The 18,820-nt window shown below is 40.3% G+C and overlaps 1 protein-coding gene across 1 annotated transcript in view; it reads right to left on the reverse strand.

The window, feature by feature from the left end:
• Window positions 1-13,913: 13,913 nt before the first annotated feature.
• The window catches only part of LOC136437195 (kinase D-interacting substrate of 220 kDa B-like), a 46,494-nt gene continuing 41,587 nt past the window's right edge, over window positions 13,914-18,820 (reverse strand). The window contains exons 25-29 of the mRNA XM_066431677.1: window positions 18,651-18,746; window positions 17,385-17,462; window positions 15,153-15,263; window positions 14,392-14,609; window positions 13,914-13,928 (exon numbers count right to left, since the gene is read on the reverse strand). Coding sequence (XP_066287774.1) covers window positions 13,914-13,928; window positions 14,392-14,609; window positions 15,153-15,263; window positions 17,385-17,462; window positions 18,651-18,746 — 518 coding nt within the window. The remainder of the gene's footprint in view (window positions 13,929-14,391; window positions 14,610-15,152; window positions 15,264-17,384; window positions 17,463-18,650; window positions 18,747-18,820) is intronic.

An 18,820-nucleotide genomic window follows, 5' to 3' on the forward strand; every position in this document is an offset into this window, starting at 1 on the left:
TGCCGTACATCTCCAGCTAACAGATGTGGGGCACCTCCCTTGCATCTGGCAGGCTATTTTATGGGTTTTTCATGACGGTGAGGAGAGAAAAAGCAACAAACCACATCAGAGTCAACCAGGCCTGTGTCCAGGACCCGTCTCTTGGACGTAAATTTTTGGCCAAATTGCATCCCTTCCAGAAACCTTCATGACATGACACAGATGGAGATGTATTTCATAAGCTTAGAATGATATTTGAACAGCAAAAATTAACAACAAAGGCTTCCAAACAATGAATGGGATGGAAAAATATTCAAAGCTTGAAATGAAACAGCCCTAGATTCAACACCACAGCCAAAGATAGGACCGGCAGAGGATGGTTAGACATAGAGTGACACCGGCTAACCCCTCTGGAATGAGCCCCCACCACTTTACAAACATGCGGGATCAGAGCCAGTGTTACTGTGGGATCATTTTCAGCCCACACTACACACTCCCTCCTAGTCTCCAAGCAGAGGTGGGATTTCGGCTTGCTTTTGACGTATTTCTAGGCATTTTTGTCAGGCTTTCTATTTTGTCACGATTTCTTTCGGCCACCATCACCACAAAAGCCCAACAGAAATGCCTAAAAAGACATAAAAAAACAAGCGGAGACCCAACCTCTGCTTGGAGAGTAACTCGCCCCATGTCATCTCCCTCTTTAGCCAACCTCTGACATTGACAGCAGTAACTCACCATACTTGCACCCAATAAAGGAACAAAGACGCTTTAACACACCACCATTATGTTCAGTATGAATAAAAAAACAATATGCTGAAAGTGACTATCATTCAAAGCAAAATAATGTTTTTGTACCAAATGGTTGACATAGTTTGGAATAATTGGTTGTTACTTGTGTATACCACTCCCCTGAACAACTGGTATGCTTCTCAAATTCTACTTGTTTGGATAAAACATGATTGTTCAAAGCAAAATAATGTTTTTGAACCAAATGGTTGACATATCTTGAAGTAATTGGTTGTTACATGCTACATGTATCCTAGTCCCCTGAACAACTGGAATGCTTCTCAAATTTCACTTGTTTGGATAAAACTTGTCAGGGGAAGGCTACTGTGTAGTTTGGAGCCATAAATCATTTATGTTATGATTCACCCAGACTGGCCTCTTCTTGCAATCCACCTTAATAAATGATTTTCTTATTTGATAATATTTCTAATAATATTACATTGTAAAAGAAGAAAATGTAAAATCTATGGATGCTGATAATAACATTTGAAAGACTACATAATTATTCAGGTTGGGAATTCCTGTGCATATTTCATACATGCGTGAATTTCTCCAACGTAGAAATCAATATCGGTACAAATTCAACCCCTGGCCTCCGACCAGGTTTGTGTACGATACCACAACATGCCGGTAGACGCGTTTTGAAAGTAGACCCTCTGGTTATGCCCTTGCAATTGTTGAAATTGATTTTACATGCATGGATTGAAATTATTTCGTAGATGGAAGAAGAGAACCACATGGCGCACCCCTCCCCTTCATGATCAGTAGGATGACAACATATTACGTATGCCTGTGGAGAGAGCAACAGTATGCATGAAACGACACGGTGTCAGTACAAAGAAGAGAAGAAAAGTTGAGCATGCCTTAGCTTCCAAGCTGTCTATCCTGTCATGTAGTAAAGAGATGTGGAGGAAGATGTCATCTCGGAGGATCCTCAGACAATCAGTCCACCTCTTGGTGATATTCTCCAGCCGGTTGGAGAGTACTCTCTCCAAGTCGGTTATTCTGTTGTTCACATCCTTTAGCTCTCTATTCGTGGCAAAATAACCCTTGTAGAAACTGGGCGGTTGTCGCAAAGTAGAACCGTTGCCGTGTTCAGAGCTAGAGGAGGAAGAGGAAGCACTGGCACTGTTGTGGAGTTTTGGAATCCGACTCCCCGCTGGGTATTTCTTCATGTACTTCGCAAGGATCTTGCTGTGGTACTGCATGTTTCCCAGGATAGGAGGGTGGTAGCTCAGCGAATTCATCGGTGAAACGATCTGCGTGTTCCGAGAGGCGTCGACACACGGGGGGCACTGCGTCTCGCAAACGTCCACCGTCATTGGGAAGACTATCTGTTCCGCTGTCGCTCCATCGTATTCATGGTTTGTGACGTTGTTGTTATTCCAACTGGAAGACCTTTATAGGTATATAAATATAATATATATATCGAACCACCGACACCGTGGCTTCGGAAGACTACAGGGGCGAAGGTTTGAAGCTCCGGGTGAATGAACACTCAATGGTAGGTCCACGCGCAGGACAGTCGAGCCATGCAAATCCGAGGGGACCTGAACATTCTACATGAATAGCAATGTGCCGGGAGGGGAGTGTAGGCAGGACGGGAGTGTTCAGCAAGGGGGGAAACACTGATGACGACACAGTATCAGCGCTCTGCAATGCATCTTGGCTCCCGCCCAGATCGGCTGCATGAGAAATTATGCAGATCAGTCCCCATATAGGGGCCGGGCAGTGTCAAATCAAACAACCTGGCACTGGGTCAGCATCAAAATAGAAGATATTGGCAATGCAGTAGGGTGGTTGGGGATGGTACATTTCAGACCCCCCGGGGTGGGTGTGTCTGACCTTGAGGGGAATGTATCTCCCATCTTAATTCAGCCTCTTTAAGTATATCAAGTCTAATAGCATCAAATTTCAGTTTCCTCCACAAATAAATCTATGAGAACCGATACATAAGATTCTACAGCTAAGCGACCCTCCCCTGAACGGTTACCGGCTCTCCCCTGTGGACAGGATGAATACATCAGACTTCCTCATTACCCAGCGTGTCACATGGGACCCACCCTAGCCTGAGGATGAGATCATGGCAATTCCAGTGCACACACCAATATTCCTGGGCCAATGAACCATGCTAGACCGTGCCAACATAAACAAGGGGGTGCTGCAGCTTACATTCTCTCCATACAACACTGCTGAAATTCTGAAGCAAATATCCTAGAACACTATCTGTACAAAAGAAAATCTGACTAAGAAATTCCTGGACAGTACAGAACTCGGTAGTCGTTTCAGACAAATCTACCTCATTTGCATTGGAGTAATCCAAGATTTAACAGGTTGCATCGGGCTTTCCCATTCTGCAAAGGGAAATGTAACATCTGGAAGCAAGCTGCTACCCAGTACTTTAAATTTATCAATGATACAGATACCAAAAGGTACAGGTACTGTAGGTATCAAACAATCTTATCATGATGATTTTTCATAGTATAATACCTGTATTATACCATGGTATAATACCCGTCCTTATAATTTATTGTGTAGATCCTTCCCATTAAGACTACTACATTGGTAGAGAGATTATACGGATGAAACATCTCTAATTTACTAGCCAAGGCAAGAAGCTATGGATTATCCACAAGACTATGAGGTGTGATATTTCCTTGGGGAAACGTGCAATGTTCCCCTCTATTTACTCCACATAAAAGTTGTCGTATTTCAGAATTGCTGTCAAAAACGAGGACTATCAAATTGAAAGTTCGCCGTCACATAATGTCTGTCATCTTTATCCTTGACTTATGTCTTTCTTTATTTGCTTTGAGAATTTTTCATTGTGAATGTTAGTACTTTAAGACCATGAATGATGTCTCTTTTTTTTACTTTAGTTTCAGTTCTATGTATTTTCCCAGAAATACTATTTATTTCCAGGAACATACATTATTCTCTTTTAAACCAATTCCCTCAGTCAATGTCCTTACTTGACCCTGACTTGACATACATGAATTTTTGTCATTGTAGTTGCAAGCCCAACTTCCCTCCAAAACTGTATAATGTACTGAAAGAAAGCAAGGATTCACGAAACAAAATCTCCATCATTGAAGGCTATGACCAGAAGCCAATGAACAAACAGTCCATCCACATTCATGGCTCTTCAGCTCCTGCATTAGTGTCATGTTTATTTACCCCATGCCAGGCCCGGATTATACGCTCCATTACTTCAGACCCTTGAGTAAATAATGAAAGATACATGAGAAACAAACAGACCACTCTGTGTTTATCTCATGCAGGAAATGCAGCGTCACATTCAAGGAAGTCTGATAATGTGCCTGTCTGTAATACTCTGTATACTGTAATTTCTGAACATACCTAATATGCAAACCTTTTTAACAATTTCAAATCTTGTTATACACTTCTGAACAGTGTGAAACTGGTAGTGGCCATATGGAACACATTATCGTGGACTTGGAGGATAAAGTTTGACATGGTATTTCCACTTGATTAACAAAGGCTAAAACACGCTGACAGACAAACTACAGTTACACGAAAAACCCATTGTAGAAAACTGATTGTAAAGATTGACGGGTCTTCGGCACAGTTTCATTATAAGCATATCAGGCAAAGCAAGACAATCAGTGATTTTTGAAATTCAATGTCAAAGAGGTATTCTACAAACTTATGGAACTCTCTCCCTGATAACTATTTTCTTCCAAATATACCCCACAAGCCTTTCACTGCAATCTTCTAGCATAGTCTGCGATATCTCCCACCAGTCAGTGCCCAGAAATGGTCTCTTGGCCTTCCACTTGGCAAACTTGTAAAAAATAAACAACTTCAGGTACAGTTAAACTGCACTGTTCATTTTCTCTCCACTTTTAGCAGAAGACACACACAGAAGTATGTCTTTATTTCCTCAGCACCTTAAGGAATTTCTTGTGTTACTGTACACATAAACGATCGTGGCAGTGTAAACTAGGGGTAGAGGGTCAAGCTTTTAAAACATGCCCAAATCTTCAAACATCTTCACCATCTGATGATTGGTATTTTGTACATTGTACTTAATCTTTAGCACACTGAAGTAGCCGTTTGGCATCCCAACTCTATTGGTTAACGAGTTAGGCAGCAGGGAGAAGGTTAAAGGGATCGGAAAGCTAATTTTCCACTCAGTCTGGTCATGAAAGAAAGCTAGAATTTGTCCAGTATACACATTCTCAATGTTCCTGACAAAAATCATACAGCAGATAGGTTGACCACAACCTAATTTCCCATTCTTACTAGGGCTGCAGTCTTTTCCAATATCATACCAGCCAGGTGAGTGACAACAAGCAGGATTCGAACTCCCGACCTCCGGCTCCAGAAGCAGTGGCAATAACCACAGCCCTGTCCTATTCAATCAAAATGTGTAATATACATGTAAAGCCCCTCTTCCATCTTCATTCATCACTTGTACCTGTCACACATGGCAGAGCTCTGGAGTAATGGGGTCAGATGACTGGGCGGGGCACATCTGTTGCCATGGCGACCACGCATATACCTCTAATGATATGGTAATGTTCATGAAATGTTGGAATGGAAGACAGTGCTTTTTCCAAGTTGCAAAGTTAAGGAAAAGGTATGAAGTCATCCTCATCACCATACTGGCACATGTTTCCTTTCTACTGAACATGATATGCACACCAGCGTTGCTCAAGCTAGGACAAAATGTAACAGTGGTAACTATCCACAAGCCTAAACAAAAAGCACAATGTACAAAAAAATTGTACAGTAGTACTACATACTTTATATATCTCACTTTGATTGAACTTGGTTGACAATTGCTACAAGGCTGACTAGCTGAAATCTATGAGACAAGCCGTTAAGCCATGGTCCACTGTTCTATACTTGTGTGATCAAAAAGTACTAAACATGTACCATTATACATGTAGGGGAATTTCACCAGTGCAATGAAGCTGTATATACTGCACAAAGTGTCTGTCTTCTGTCACGATTAGTGGAAAAGTAGCTCTTCACTGAATATACACTGGTTCAAGATCACTTTCAGTTTTTTTCACTTTCTCTACTTCAAACCCTCAGCAGCCCTGCCAAGAAAATAACATCTGCAAACCATGTACTCCCAATAACGTCTTGCCAAGTTCAAGAAGGTGAACATTCTGCAGAGATGACCCCAGGTGAAGGTTCAGACCACAAGACACAACAGGGGGAGTCCTCACAGCCAGGCTGCTTCCTGTGCGGAGGCATGTGGTTTGTGTACATTGGGCGCTTTGTGGGTCGAAGTTGGCCTTTGGCTTGACTTTATTTGGATCCACAATTAGCTTGACACTTTAACTATTCTTCATGTGGTCCTACACATGTAGGCTAAGTACATTGAAAGGTAGAATTACAGAAGCGACAGAGTGACTACAAAATAACAATCACATACACTGTAAGACACACAACATATATACAAGAAATCCAAGTTGATTTAATAACTATGCCCAAGAGTGTTTCATTGACAATTTCCCTTTGACTTCCTGATGCTTCCTAGTACATGTAGATAGACTGAATCCAAATATTTGTGCATTTTCCATATTTTTTTCTAGATAAAGATGGTACAATGTAGCAGAATATCGAAATAGTCTTACTGGCTCTTACATTTCAGGTACTACGCATCTGGCATTTCATTGATTTGAAGGTGGAGGTTTGGATCCATTGCATTGGGAGAAGACATGTCAGGTTGACTTGAGGTTGTCCACATAGAATAACTTAAGACGTACTGTACAGTTACTAGTACATGTTCTACATATTAAGGATAAATAATTGTACATGAGGAAAGGGAACTCCCAGGTTTCCACTTTTCCCCTATCACTGCCACCAGTGGGGCAGCAGGAAACAACCTTTGACCCTTGCTTACATCGTGTCTGAGGCCCTTCCTGTCACAAAGAATTAGATCAAACTCTGGACAGCAGCCATGGATCAGCTCTGATTTCTTTACTCTGGACATTTCAGAAGGGCAGAGGCCAGTAGACTAAAGGCCCAATTTACACACAAGTTTTTCGGAGTCGATTCAGGGCAACAAGTATATTTCCTACTAGAAAATGCTACTTGAGTGGCCTTCTCTTTGCAGACTCCAATTCAACTCAGAAAACTTGTGTGTAAATTGAGCCTTTAGTTAGTGATTCTGCCCACAGGAGTCTCTGGCAAAACCAATCAGATAAAACATCCCAGTACTAGTGGAATCATTTTCCCAAAAGTTACCTACCACCACAGATGAACTTTGATGATAATCCTTTACCACCGTCTTATTCAAATGTGATATCATTACCATGAAAACCTACTATAAAGGGGCCCATTACCTAATCATTTCTTTAATTTGCAAAATCCTACCAACATGCAAAATGTCATAAAGATCCCTCCAAAATTTCTCGAGTTATGATATTCACAAACAAACAAACAAACAAACAAACAAACAAACAAACAAACAAACAAACCTAAAAACATTCTTGGCAAGTAATAATTACCAGGTTTTATTTGCAAGCTCTTGCCCGGGGGCTAATTGCAACATGAAACAATCTACAGAAAAAGTATACAGACAGTGCAAGTTAACAATGGTGACAAGTGGAACAAGTGACTATTCTAAGAACTTAACTACAGAATACAATGTAAGCTTTATATGGGTTTGACTTGAGCTAATAATAGGCACAAAAACTTTCTTAGCAGCTCCTTAAAGCCTTCTAAGAAAGCTAGTTCATTTTGCACCCAACACAGCGTGCCCATATTGATCACTGATGTTACAAATAAACCTTCCAATTTCCGGCCTGGTCATTTCGGCTGCTATCAAAACGTGAGAACAATATCTCACCACCTTTATCATTTCTACGTTTGGCTTGAAAGGCAGGATTCACACAACAGCGCGGTTGTGTCCATCATGGGTTGAAAGGGACTTAACCTACAAATCCAGACAATTTATCTAATATTCAGTAAGATAACAAGCCCGTCCTATTCATCCATTCTTTTACTGCCTTTGTACTTTCACTGTCCTCAAAAGGTCTCCTGAACATTTACTGAAAAAAGTGCTCTTCAAAGGTATTGAATATATCTGTTGAGTTTCTTCATTAAAAATTTTGTAATACAGTCAAAACTGCCCGATAAGACGACTTAGGGGACTTATGAAATCTGGTCTATGCGGACAGGTGGTCACTCTACATAAATAGACAGGTATATATACTGTATGTATAATGTATATATCAAAGGGAAAAATTATCTAAGGGACCACCAAAAAGTGGTAACAGTGGTCAGGTGGTCTTTATGTAGAGTTGGTCACTTATAAAGGTTCAACTGTTCTTCGAAAAGAAATTAGCAAATTAAGGAACAGAGCTTTCTAAAACTGCAATATCTTGCACAGCAACTATTGTTTCAATGGATCAACAGCTGCTGAAAGTGATGTCATACCTTAGATGCACAAATTATCATTCTAATGACTTGTTTTGATGTAATAAAATTAGCATAGGCAACAGCCCCCATAATTGCCATGTGTCAGATTAGGTACGGTTTGGGTACATGTAGCTTAACAAAATATTAGTTTAGACATAGTATGTGCTAGCTGGTATCAAATTTGAAGTTCAACTTAGCATTTCAACAATGTCTTGGAAGTTTCTTGGAAAACGAGCGGATCTACTTAAGAAACAAATCAAGGTGCTCACATGCATGAAGAGGCACTTGTCGCTAAGTAAGCATGCCCCAGAAAACTCTCGAACAAAATGAACCTTAATCAAAAATCAAGTCATGAAGCCTGCATGCTCGAGTGCAACCACATCAAAACAAAATCATTAAACGGTCGTAGAGGGAGACGGAGAAGCCAAAAATAAGGCGGGAGTTGATGAGAATGTGTCAGGTGGCTTGCAGAGCAAGGAAAGTGATTAACACTGAGGTTAGCAGGAACCACGGTAGAGTGGACTGTTTCAAAACAAAACTATTATCAGGTTCCACGTGAGTAAGGGGAAGCCAAGGATGGGCCGGGTTCAACTAGACTCTTTTCATGCACTGTGTTCTCAGAAGATACAACTGCAGTAAACCTGTAAGATTGTTTTTTTTTTTAATAATCTTTATCAGATGGGTATTTTCCAAGAACAAAATTAACGAAGACATGCGTACATAATAGAAACGCAAAAACCAGAAGCCACTTTGCTAATAAAACTAATCCAGCAACTTATGGCATAACGATCCCCACTTAAACAGGTGCTTATCAACTTTTCCAGAATTTTGTGCAATTATGTATTCCACTTTGTGGTAATATTTTACATATTAGGCAATGGCTAATCTAACACGTCTGCTTTTGAATATTAAGTAAAGTAAGATCGTTTGTGAGGGTGTGTCAGAAGGCTAATTTGGGAATTTCTCTTCAATGAATATTAACTAATATGCAAGGACAAAGACTTCCCTCCACTCAGTTCTACATGAAAATTGCAATATCACAACTTTATGATTTATTTTCTTCAGGTAGTTGAAGAAATTATATGGCTCTGCTAAATATTCCTTTTGCAATAAAAACTGAAACAGACAGGACTGCTTTCATAAATATATCATATATTTTGTATTCATGTGTATAACATAAATTTTCCTGAATTTCATTTCTTTTTCATTATTTTCCATTTTGACTGAGCTGTAAGTTATGTGCAGCTGCATAGATAAATTTTTGATGACACACTATCTTGCAAAACATTTATATCATCCAGGTACTGACATTGATTAACTATCTGAAATTCCCAAGACAGTCTCGAAACTGACGGAATCTGACCATCCATAGAACACCTGAAATATTCAACACCCATGGTCCACTGATCAAGTGCGGATCTGACATCTCTAAATGACACACCCAAGATAATGTACAGTCTATGTAGATGATACAGATCAATTCTTACTGATACAAAATACAGTCCAAACTGCACAAGAAGACCACTTAGCGGACCGATAAAAGTTTGTCTATGTGGGCAGGTGGTCACCAAAAAGTGACTTTATATCAATAAAGATTGTTGTATAAATGTCCAGGTGGTCCTTAATAGTTGGTCACTTGTACAGGTTTGACTGTACATGTACATCAATGGCCAGGCGGACCTTATGTACAGGCGGTCACTTGTACAGGTTTGACTGTACATCAATGGCCAGGTGGTCCATACATGTATGTATAGTTGGTCACTTGTACAGAATGTATTTTTTGGGGTGAAATTTTCCAAACATCTAGATTAGAAAAAAAGTATCACCCATAAAGAAACTCATCAAGTGGAAACAAACAGGTTTGGCAACGGAGTAAAACTGGCTGCCTCATGGGATAATCAATGGGCTAATTTGCATAAATGGGAAATTTGCACGCATGGTCAATAAACTTGGCAGCAAAATGGCACCTTGCGAAAACATGCCAATAAAATGTGAATACAAAGTGAGTTGTTACCAATAGCCCGGAATTATCCTACCTGGCAAATCAATAGCTAATGAGATAAGATGAGATTCGTTTTTGCTGAGTTTATTGCCATTTGTTGCTTTGTATATGTGGCTTTATTGAGATATAAATGTATGGATTTTATCAACCTGCTTCAATCAGGGCTCAAAATACACACCTGGAACCTGTAATTTGCAGAAAATTGCCTTGATTAAGGGTAGAAAATTAAGGACGATTTACACACACATTTTCTGAGTCAAATCCAAGCCACTGTGTGTTGATGAAGGTTAGACATCCAGGTAATAACATATGCCAAACTGGATAAAAATTTGAAACAGTCATGATCAGACGTTTCAGACAGCATCCGCTGTCTTTCATCAGTGACTGACTTTAGGCATATAAACGTGGTGTAAATCGGGCCATAGACGCACTTGCTATTTTGGTAAGGGTGAAAAAAATGTGCCAAGGCTTGGTGGTATTTTGACTCACAAGTTAATTGATTACAAGCAAACTACATTTTGCAAAGCTTGGTTTGTAGTAGGATAGGAATGATGGGTTGGGTGCTTGCAAAATGTTTCTACAAAATTTCTGGCCAATATCAAAATTCCGCATACTGCTTTTTGAACTGAGTTTGTTACCTGTATAATGATGGCATGTATAATTAACACACTCAACTCTAATGCGCATTTTGACATGTTCTCCGAATTTTTATAGTCTAAAGACCCCTGTACAGTAGATTATTTGTCACAGTAGATGCTTAAATTTATTGATTCATGGACTGACTTGCAAATGAAGAGAAAGTTAACCTTGTTGAGTCACATCAAACGTGAGCCTCTCTCCCACACAGAGCGGTAATGTCAGGTAGTGGGAGGATGACTCACCACTGGGCACAGTTAACATCATCTATCTGGGCAAAGCTAACATTAACTGGGCACAGGTTCAAGCTCAACCTACGCATCATGTACATGTAATACAGCTAATGCCAGCTCAGAAGAGGACTAGAAATAGTCATGCTTTTATAAGTACCAGAGTTATCAGCCAAGGATTGATGTGTTCAAAAATTCGTATTTTCCGAGAACCATTATAATAGTAGAATGGAACTCGTTGTCATCAAGTACTGTAGGAGCATCTTCACTAAGTAGCTTTAAAGAACGGTTGCAGTCAGATATGCGAAGACTAGGTGTAACAGACCGTTCGGTGTAATATAACTAGCTGCTGCCGCGCCACGTGCCTGCGAAGCTGGTGTGTTACGCCTTATGGCGGTTGTACCGGCTATATAGATACAGATACAGATACAGCTCGGGCAATGAAGAAGATTCAGTTAAATGCTTCCCGGCATCTATGACGCAAAAGATATAAAATCATCCTCTAATTTTCCTCCAGTGTGTTGTAGGAATATAACCTTAGGCTAACATAATTTTGATGATATTGTATATGTGTCACTAGAGTATTAGTGTCGTTATGAAAATAAGAGGAAAATCTAAATAAATGGGCATTTAAGGTCTTTTTCATTTTCATTACATTGTCTGACTTTGATTCGATTTGATAAAAAAAATCAATGGAAACAACTTTGCTGTGAAAGAGCCAAGAGGTCAAAGGATCTATCTTTTAGCAGAATAGTCTATAGCAATCAAGTTTGTACAACTCTCTTCTGACAAATTAAGAGTTAGTGATATACAGACTCTTTAGACTAGGAAGAGGCTCAAACAAATATCAGATTAGTACATGTATGCTACACCGTACTTCTTGTGCAAGGACATCTTATTAAGTTTTGTCCTTGATATTGTCATCGGAAGGCCAATTCCAAGGGGAAATTTTACTGTGGAAATCTCAAGAGATACCATGATTTTCTAAGAAGTGTTGCTGTTTTCTTGATTTATTCGCAATGTATAAAAATTTTGTATACATAGGGAAACAACAATGCACCTCTCAAAAGACGTGCAAAACAAGTTTCAAGACGTCACATCTACTTGGAGATTACCAAAAAAAGCTATCAACCTTTTAGCATTGCTTAATCCTCCACCATTGAAGATTACCGGAAACCCCCTGGTGTACATGTACAGCAATATCTCGACATGTAGGGAACATGCCATCAAGTTGCCTGGGGACCGGCTTTAACCCGTTCTCCCCGGACCCTGCCCAGACATGCAGACTCCACTGGCAGCTCTCCTATTGATTATCCTCCCTGATAACTCAGTCTGATCTAACCTGTATCGATAAGTCCACGTCCGAACTCAGACTCATTCCGGCAGCGGTAAACATGTTGTGATTGATTATTCAGTACATTTTGTGTAATTCGACTGTTTTGAAGACATTGCTTTGATAGAACAAGGCCATCTATTTTTGACAAAGACACAGCGCTTGAGTGTAATCCATATCTCTGTTATATTTTTATGACCCTTGCCTCTTCCTTCATGATCTCAATGAAAAGTGGCCTGCAGGCTGATTGGAGCTTCTCATGAATAAAAAAAATAAATAAATAAACAAACAAGAAAGTGAGGTCAGAAGATGGTGAAATCTAGTGGAAAAAATGGCCTCCTGAAAAGTACAAAACGAGCAGGGTGTAGTCCCAAAACAGGCAGAGAACATATTAATCTGCTTCACATTTAATTTTGTTATTTCAATGTACATGATTGTACAGTCACTGTGTTTGTTTATTCTATGTACCTTTCCAAGGGCATAATGTTTCAATGTATGTACACATTCAAGATGCACACAACATTTGTCTAGAGTAGCAACATGTGGTAGACAAATGGCTTGACAGTGTTTTCACAGTGCAGCAGGAGTTGACAAATAGCCCTTTCAATATATAGATGGCCTGCAAGTCCTGAATGCCAGTCCCAGCAGGTACATGTGTGTATTTCTGGTGCAGTCAGTCGTGCATGTAATAGATCCTCCATCATAAACCCATCCGAGGACATATACTTACTCACATGATGGTATGCTACATTTGGCAGTAAGTTTCGTATTATGTGTTAATATGTAATACCATACACCATTAGCGAACTAGGTAAAAGGTAGCGGCCTGTCCTCTGACTGAAGTATCATGTACAAAATGCCAAGTTTCGGACTAACAAAGCCAGTACAAACAAACAAACAAATGCCTATGAAATAAACACTGGTTGATATTTCCTTGAACTGTACTGGATTTGATATAAAAGAAATATCAATGGCCATAAATAAACTCCAAAATAAAACACTATTTGTGTGATCCTGGTTGTGAAGTTTGTTGCATAACAAAGCAACATGAATAGAGGCACGAGCACCAGGTAGCCATTCATAGAATAGCAGGCATACTTCTGTAAGGACATCTTAAAATATTGTTTAGTTCAAGGTCACTCACAGAAGCAACTGTTTGTAGCTGGCTGAGGAAATTTTTCAGACAAGTCGTCATTGTTTATCTTTTATTTAAGTGTTTCTACTCTTAAAGTAATTAAAAACTAGAGAGGTCATGTAAGCTTGCATATACAGTGTACGTCACTCTTTTAGACTACTTCAAAAGAGTGCCTTTACCTCTGCATAACATGTATATCTGCAGCGCCCTCATGCAGAAGAAGGGAGTACTGCAGTCTTTTGCTAATATGTCAGTCACTTTTTTTCCAAAGAAAGAACAACCATTACTTGAGAATACCAACTCACTCACTCACTCACTCATGACAATACCAACAACATGATGTTTATTGAGAGAATGCATAATCCGACCCTCAACAGGAAAGGAGGGATATGTGTTGAACTGTCTGGCACTTCAGAGATCCTTGCCCTACAACCCGGCAAACGGACAACATTTAATTTAGCACCTGTACTCAAACAACAGGTCGGGGAGTTAATGGACTCATTAGCATCATATCTTGACCTAGTCTTATGTTATTGGACTTTTTGAAATTTGTCTTCACCTCATTAGCAATTATCAATTTATAGTTTTGGGTTAAAACCTGGTGATCCTCAGATCTTACTCCATGACGAAATGTCGTGGATGTTACCTGAAACATCTGACTGTTCACAAAATCTATTAAAGTTGGTTGAGCAGCACACATGTTACACTTTGTGTTACTCAAGCAACTGTATAGGTTTTGGAAATGGTCAGACGTTTCATGTAACCATCCGCTACATTTCGTCATGGAGTAAGATCTGAGGATTACCAACTTGAAGTTTTAACAAAAAAACTATGAATAATTGACAATTGCATAACAAAATGTAAAAGCCAACGCAACATCGCAGCCTACCTTGACCTGCAAGTTGTGCAGGGACGACCGGAGAGCCAGCGCAGACGGCCGGGTTAGCGGGGTCGTTGTGGCGGAGCTTTGCTGCGGTAGGGGGGACGGGCTCCGTTTGGCTTCGTGCTGGCTCAGGAGGGACACCCTGGAGCCACGGAGGGAGGGGGGCTTGCTGTGCAGGGACGTCCTGCTGCCTGCCATGGGGTTCACCATCTCTATTGGGGCTGCTGGGAAATAGATTTTATAATTTTCATGTTACATATATTTACAATGTCGTGTATTTCACAGGGGTTTGGCAAAAGATAGGACTGCTTTCTTTGATGTGGGCTTGCTGTGCAGGGATGTTCTGCTGCCTGCCATGGGGTTCACCACCTCTATTGGGGCTGCTAGGAATAGATTTGTATTTTATTTCATCATTTTGGTGATACATAGAAGACATTATGTCAATAAAGAAATGTATTTCACATGGATAGGGCAAAAGAAAGAACAGTTACTGCTTGTTTAGGGCCTCTTGAGAGATATTTGGATTACAGTCAGTATGACAGAATGGCAGGCTGCGGTCTACCCAGGGTAGTTGGACTGTTGGAAGTGGACTATAGCTAACAAGACTGGATGGAATGTTAGATTTCCATCTATCAGGATACATCAAGCAGTGGCAACTAATGACTACTTGGGAGGGCTTGCAATATATTATAAAATGCTGTAGCTGAACCAAAGACGACTGAAGTTCAACGTTAATCTTTCACAGTTCCACATCAACTGTTACGCACCTTGCACAGGAGCCCCTCCAACTGCAGCTGCACTGCCGACGCTCACCAGCGTGTGCGAGGATCCGCTGCGCTGCCCCTCCAACATGGCCTCCAGCTGCGTCTCGTACAGATCTGCGTGGCGAGACCAACGCTCAGCTCAGAGGCTGTCAGTCACTGCGTGTCTTACACACATGTATGGCGACGTGCCTCACACATACACTACAGGTATGTCTTACATGTATGCAACACAGACAGGGAACAGTTGGGAAAGGAAGACAGAAACGGGGAACAGAGACAACATATCTACGAGTTACTACAAATTTAGACATACAATACATACATGTATAGACTACAACACAGTGCTGTGCCTCACACATAGTACACTTCTACATGTGTGTCTTACATGTACATGTATGCAACACAGACGGAGGGAATGGTAGAGGAAGGAAGTCAGAAGTGGGAGAACGGAAAACAGATGAGTTACATGTAGTTAGGTTAGACCTAAAGAAGTTTGTAGGTTTATGGAAGAAAGAAGCCACAAACAAGAGACTAGAGGTAAAGGATAGAGACAACAGATCAAGAGCGATAAGTTACTACACGTATATGCATGCGCGCACACACACACACACACAAACACACACACACATACACATGAACACTCAACACACACACATATAGTATAGACACACATACAAACAGACACACACCACACCAAATTGTAAAGTATGATAGTTGATAACTGTTGTAAAATTATTGCAGAATACCTCAAACAAACAGTCGATGACAGTAATTTGTCCAAACTACAAGGCACGCACAAGCACTCTTTGTAATTCAAAGAGAAAAGAAATCAATGCAATTCTTGTGAGAGAATGATGAAGTATTAGTAATGAGAGAAAGATATAATTGTGGAGTGAGAATGATGAAGCATTCTTTGTGAGAAAAAGATGAAGAATGAGTGTTATATTCATACAAAAGTTCAACCCAATCCCAAGTCCACAAGAGCAAACAAACACAGGAAAACATTGATGAAGGTTAGACATCCAGGACTGGTGGCAATACACACTATATAACAGTTACTCAAGCAACTGGATAGATTGTCCAGTCACTAACGAAAGGCGGTGGATGCTGTCTGAAACGTGTGACCACTTACAGACCTATCCAGTTGCTTGAGTAACTGTTTTTTTCCTTAAACACATTCAAGAACACTTCACCCTGCACACTGTCACAGCAATCGATACCTGTGGGTAACCCAAAAGCGGGCGGCTGGCGTGGGTAAGGGGAGAGAGTTCTACCCATAGGGGAGGGGGTGTAGCGCCGGTGCATGTGCATTTCTGCAGAGGTGTGGGAGTAGTGCAAAGGGCAGGGGCCATAGCGTTCTAAAGAAAAGGGTGCGACACCATTTCAGACTAAGGGTAAATATACAGGTAAGATAACTATAAAAGTCTGTATGTAATACAGGCAAAACATTTAAGTCTCTAAAGCAAACGATTGTAAGATCTAAAAAAAAAAGCTGAACATATAGCTGATCACTGAAGGACCACACACATGATAGCATACACTGTGCATATTCTGGGGGCACCGTTATATATACATGTCGGATACCTTGAAGTCATTAGCTTGAGCAAGATACGAGACAGTTCATGAATGAACACCATAATATCACCAAAGAGAGGCTCAGCTAATCATTGAAAGACAACAATCGCATATTTCTATTTCTGCACATATGTAGAATAAAGAAATTAAAAATCACATCAAATTAAGTGCAGGGATCTTAAGTCAGATTGCTACTTCTTCTGCAGAGAAAGTGTTCAATTTGAAGGAGGCAGCAGTCTTAAGAAAACCCCTGCTGAATATAGGAGAACTTGAGGAAAGGGAAATCTGGAAGAAGATTGATGTTTTGGAAAGATTGAAAGTTAAAGATTGAAGACAATAAAGGCTTAGACCATCAGAAAAACACAGTCATAGTTGGTATCAATTTAAGGTTCTAAACGATGGACAGCAGATTCAACAGCACAAAATCTAAAGAGGTACATGTACATGTATCTCAACAGATGAACCGAGGTTGGAAGGTGGAGGAAGAACTGCAGTTCGAGCAACGCTGTGAGAAAAGAGGGCAAGAATTTCAGTAGATATCTGGAGTTTGTACAAGGTGAGTACCCAGCAGAACCAGGAAATCAGGACAGGTTTCTCAACAGATGAACCTAGTTTGAAAGGCAGAGGAACAAAGGAATTGAGCAGTACAATAAGCGTTACCTGGTGAATTTGCTCCATGATGCACAGGAGACTGCAGTCGAACAGGAGACTGGCCATGCCTGAACCTACGAAGCTCTCCTGAAAATCAGTAAGATAAAGTCCAATTCTTTATCTAAATCAACGTCAAAATCTTTATCTAAAGAATGTATCATGATATATTAAATGCAAACTAAATTCCAGCTCTAGATGACTTCACCCTTTCAGCAGACAAGATCACCTCCACCACCACTGTGAAGTTAACACAGTAAGGATTCAAGAAACACCATCACCAAAAGAAGGGGTAAGTATTAAGAGAAGAGAAGATTATCTACTTTACATCTGTGCTGAAAATAAAATTATGACTTTTCCTGTGTTTTGTACAGCACAAGGCAGTCCCTCAGAATAAGACACTGTATTCCTACACCTACATGTGTACAACAACATCTGCTATCACCACTGCTGTGCTATCACCATGTTAGTACATAAAAGAAGAGGCATCCCTGCACCTTACAAAGTTACATTAATTTTGTCAAAACAATAAGGCCTTCACCACAGATCTGGCACCCCTACAAAGGCAGAGTCTACTAAAGCCCCTGTCACACAGTCAACTAGCTTTGATCGTATTTGTTGATTGCTCAAATTCAAAAATTGTCAGAGACATTTTTCACTTGGAAATCTACACCATCGCAATTTGGATGCGGCTCGGTCCTTGATGGTATTTGTTGATTTCCTGAATTTGAAAATTGCCAGAGACTCAAGCATAATTTTCAACTGGAAATCTACCCCATCCCATTGGATGGGGTTTCGGGCCTATAAACATCAGCCAATCTCTAAAAATTGGACAAAGATTGGGAGAACACTGTGTGCGCTACTACCGTAACTGAAGATAACATTTTCAATCAAGGCCACACCAATGTAATTTCTTGGTCAACAGAATTTTGTATTTTCAATTTTAGCACGAGGACATCATTAAAACAGAAGGCTGGGGTGAAAACTTGCACCTGACCATGTTCACTCCCTGATACTGTGCACCAAAGTACAAACTTTCCTCTGAGATTCTGTTTTTATGTTGATTTTCCTATCTAGCCTTTTCTTTTTAAATTCTGTTAACCAAGAAATTAAATTGGTGTGGCCTAAAGATTGCAGACTTGGCCGATGGCCTTTTGACTTTCCTGCTGTGTGACAGGGGCTTAAACAGTAGAATCTACATGTACTTAAGAGAGACAGCTGCTAATGACGTAAGGTAAAAAGTCAGGTTGGATCTTTCCAAGTTGTTAGCTGATGTACCTGGACCACTCTGTCCTGTTTGGCACCAGCATAGTGCACTACTCATAGTACACATGGCACAGGGCACTGCTGCGGGCATCACTCCAGCTAAGGTGGCTATAGGGGTTAAGAAATGATGATTAATTCTGTCATTCCTGTTCAATTTTACAGCACTTTGACCAAGATATAAA

Source organism: Branchiostoma lanceolatum, chromosome 6, assembly GCF_035083965.1.
Source record: "Branchiostoma lanceolatum isolate klBraLanc5 chromosome 6, klBraLanc5.hap2, whole genome shotgun sequence".
Classification (NCBI taxonomy): domain Eukaryota; kingdom Metazoa; phylum Chordata; class Leptocardii; order Amphioxiformes; family Branchiostomatidae; genus Branchiostoma; species Branchiostoma lanceolatum.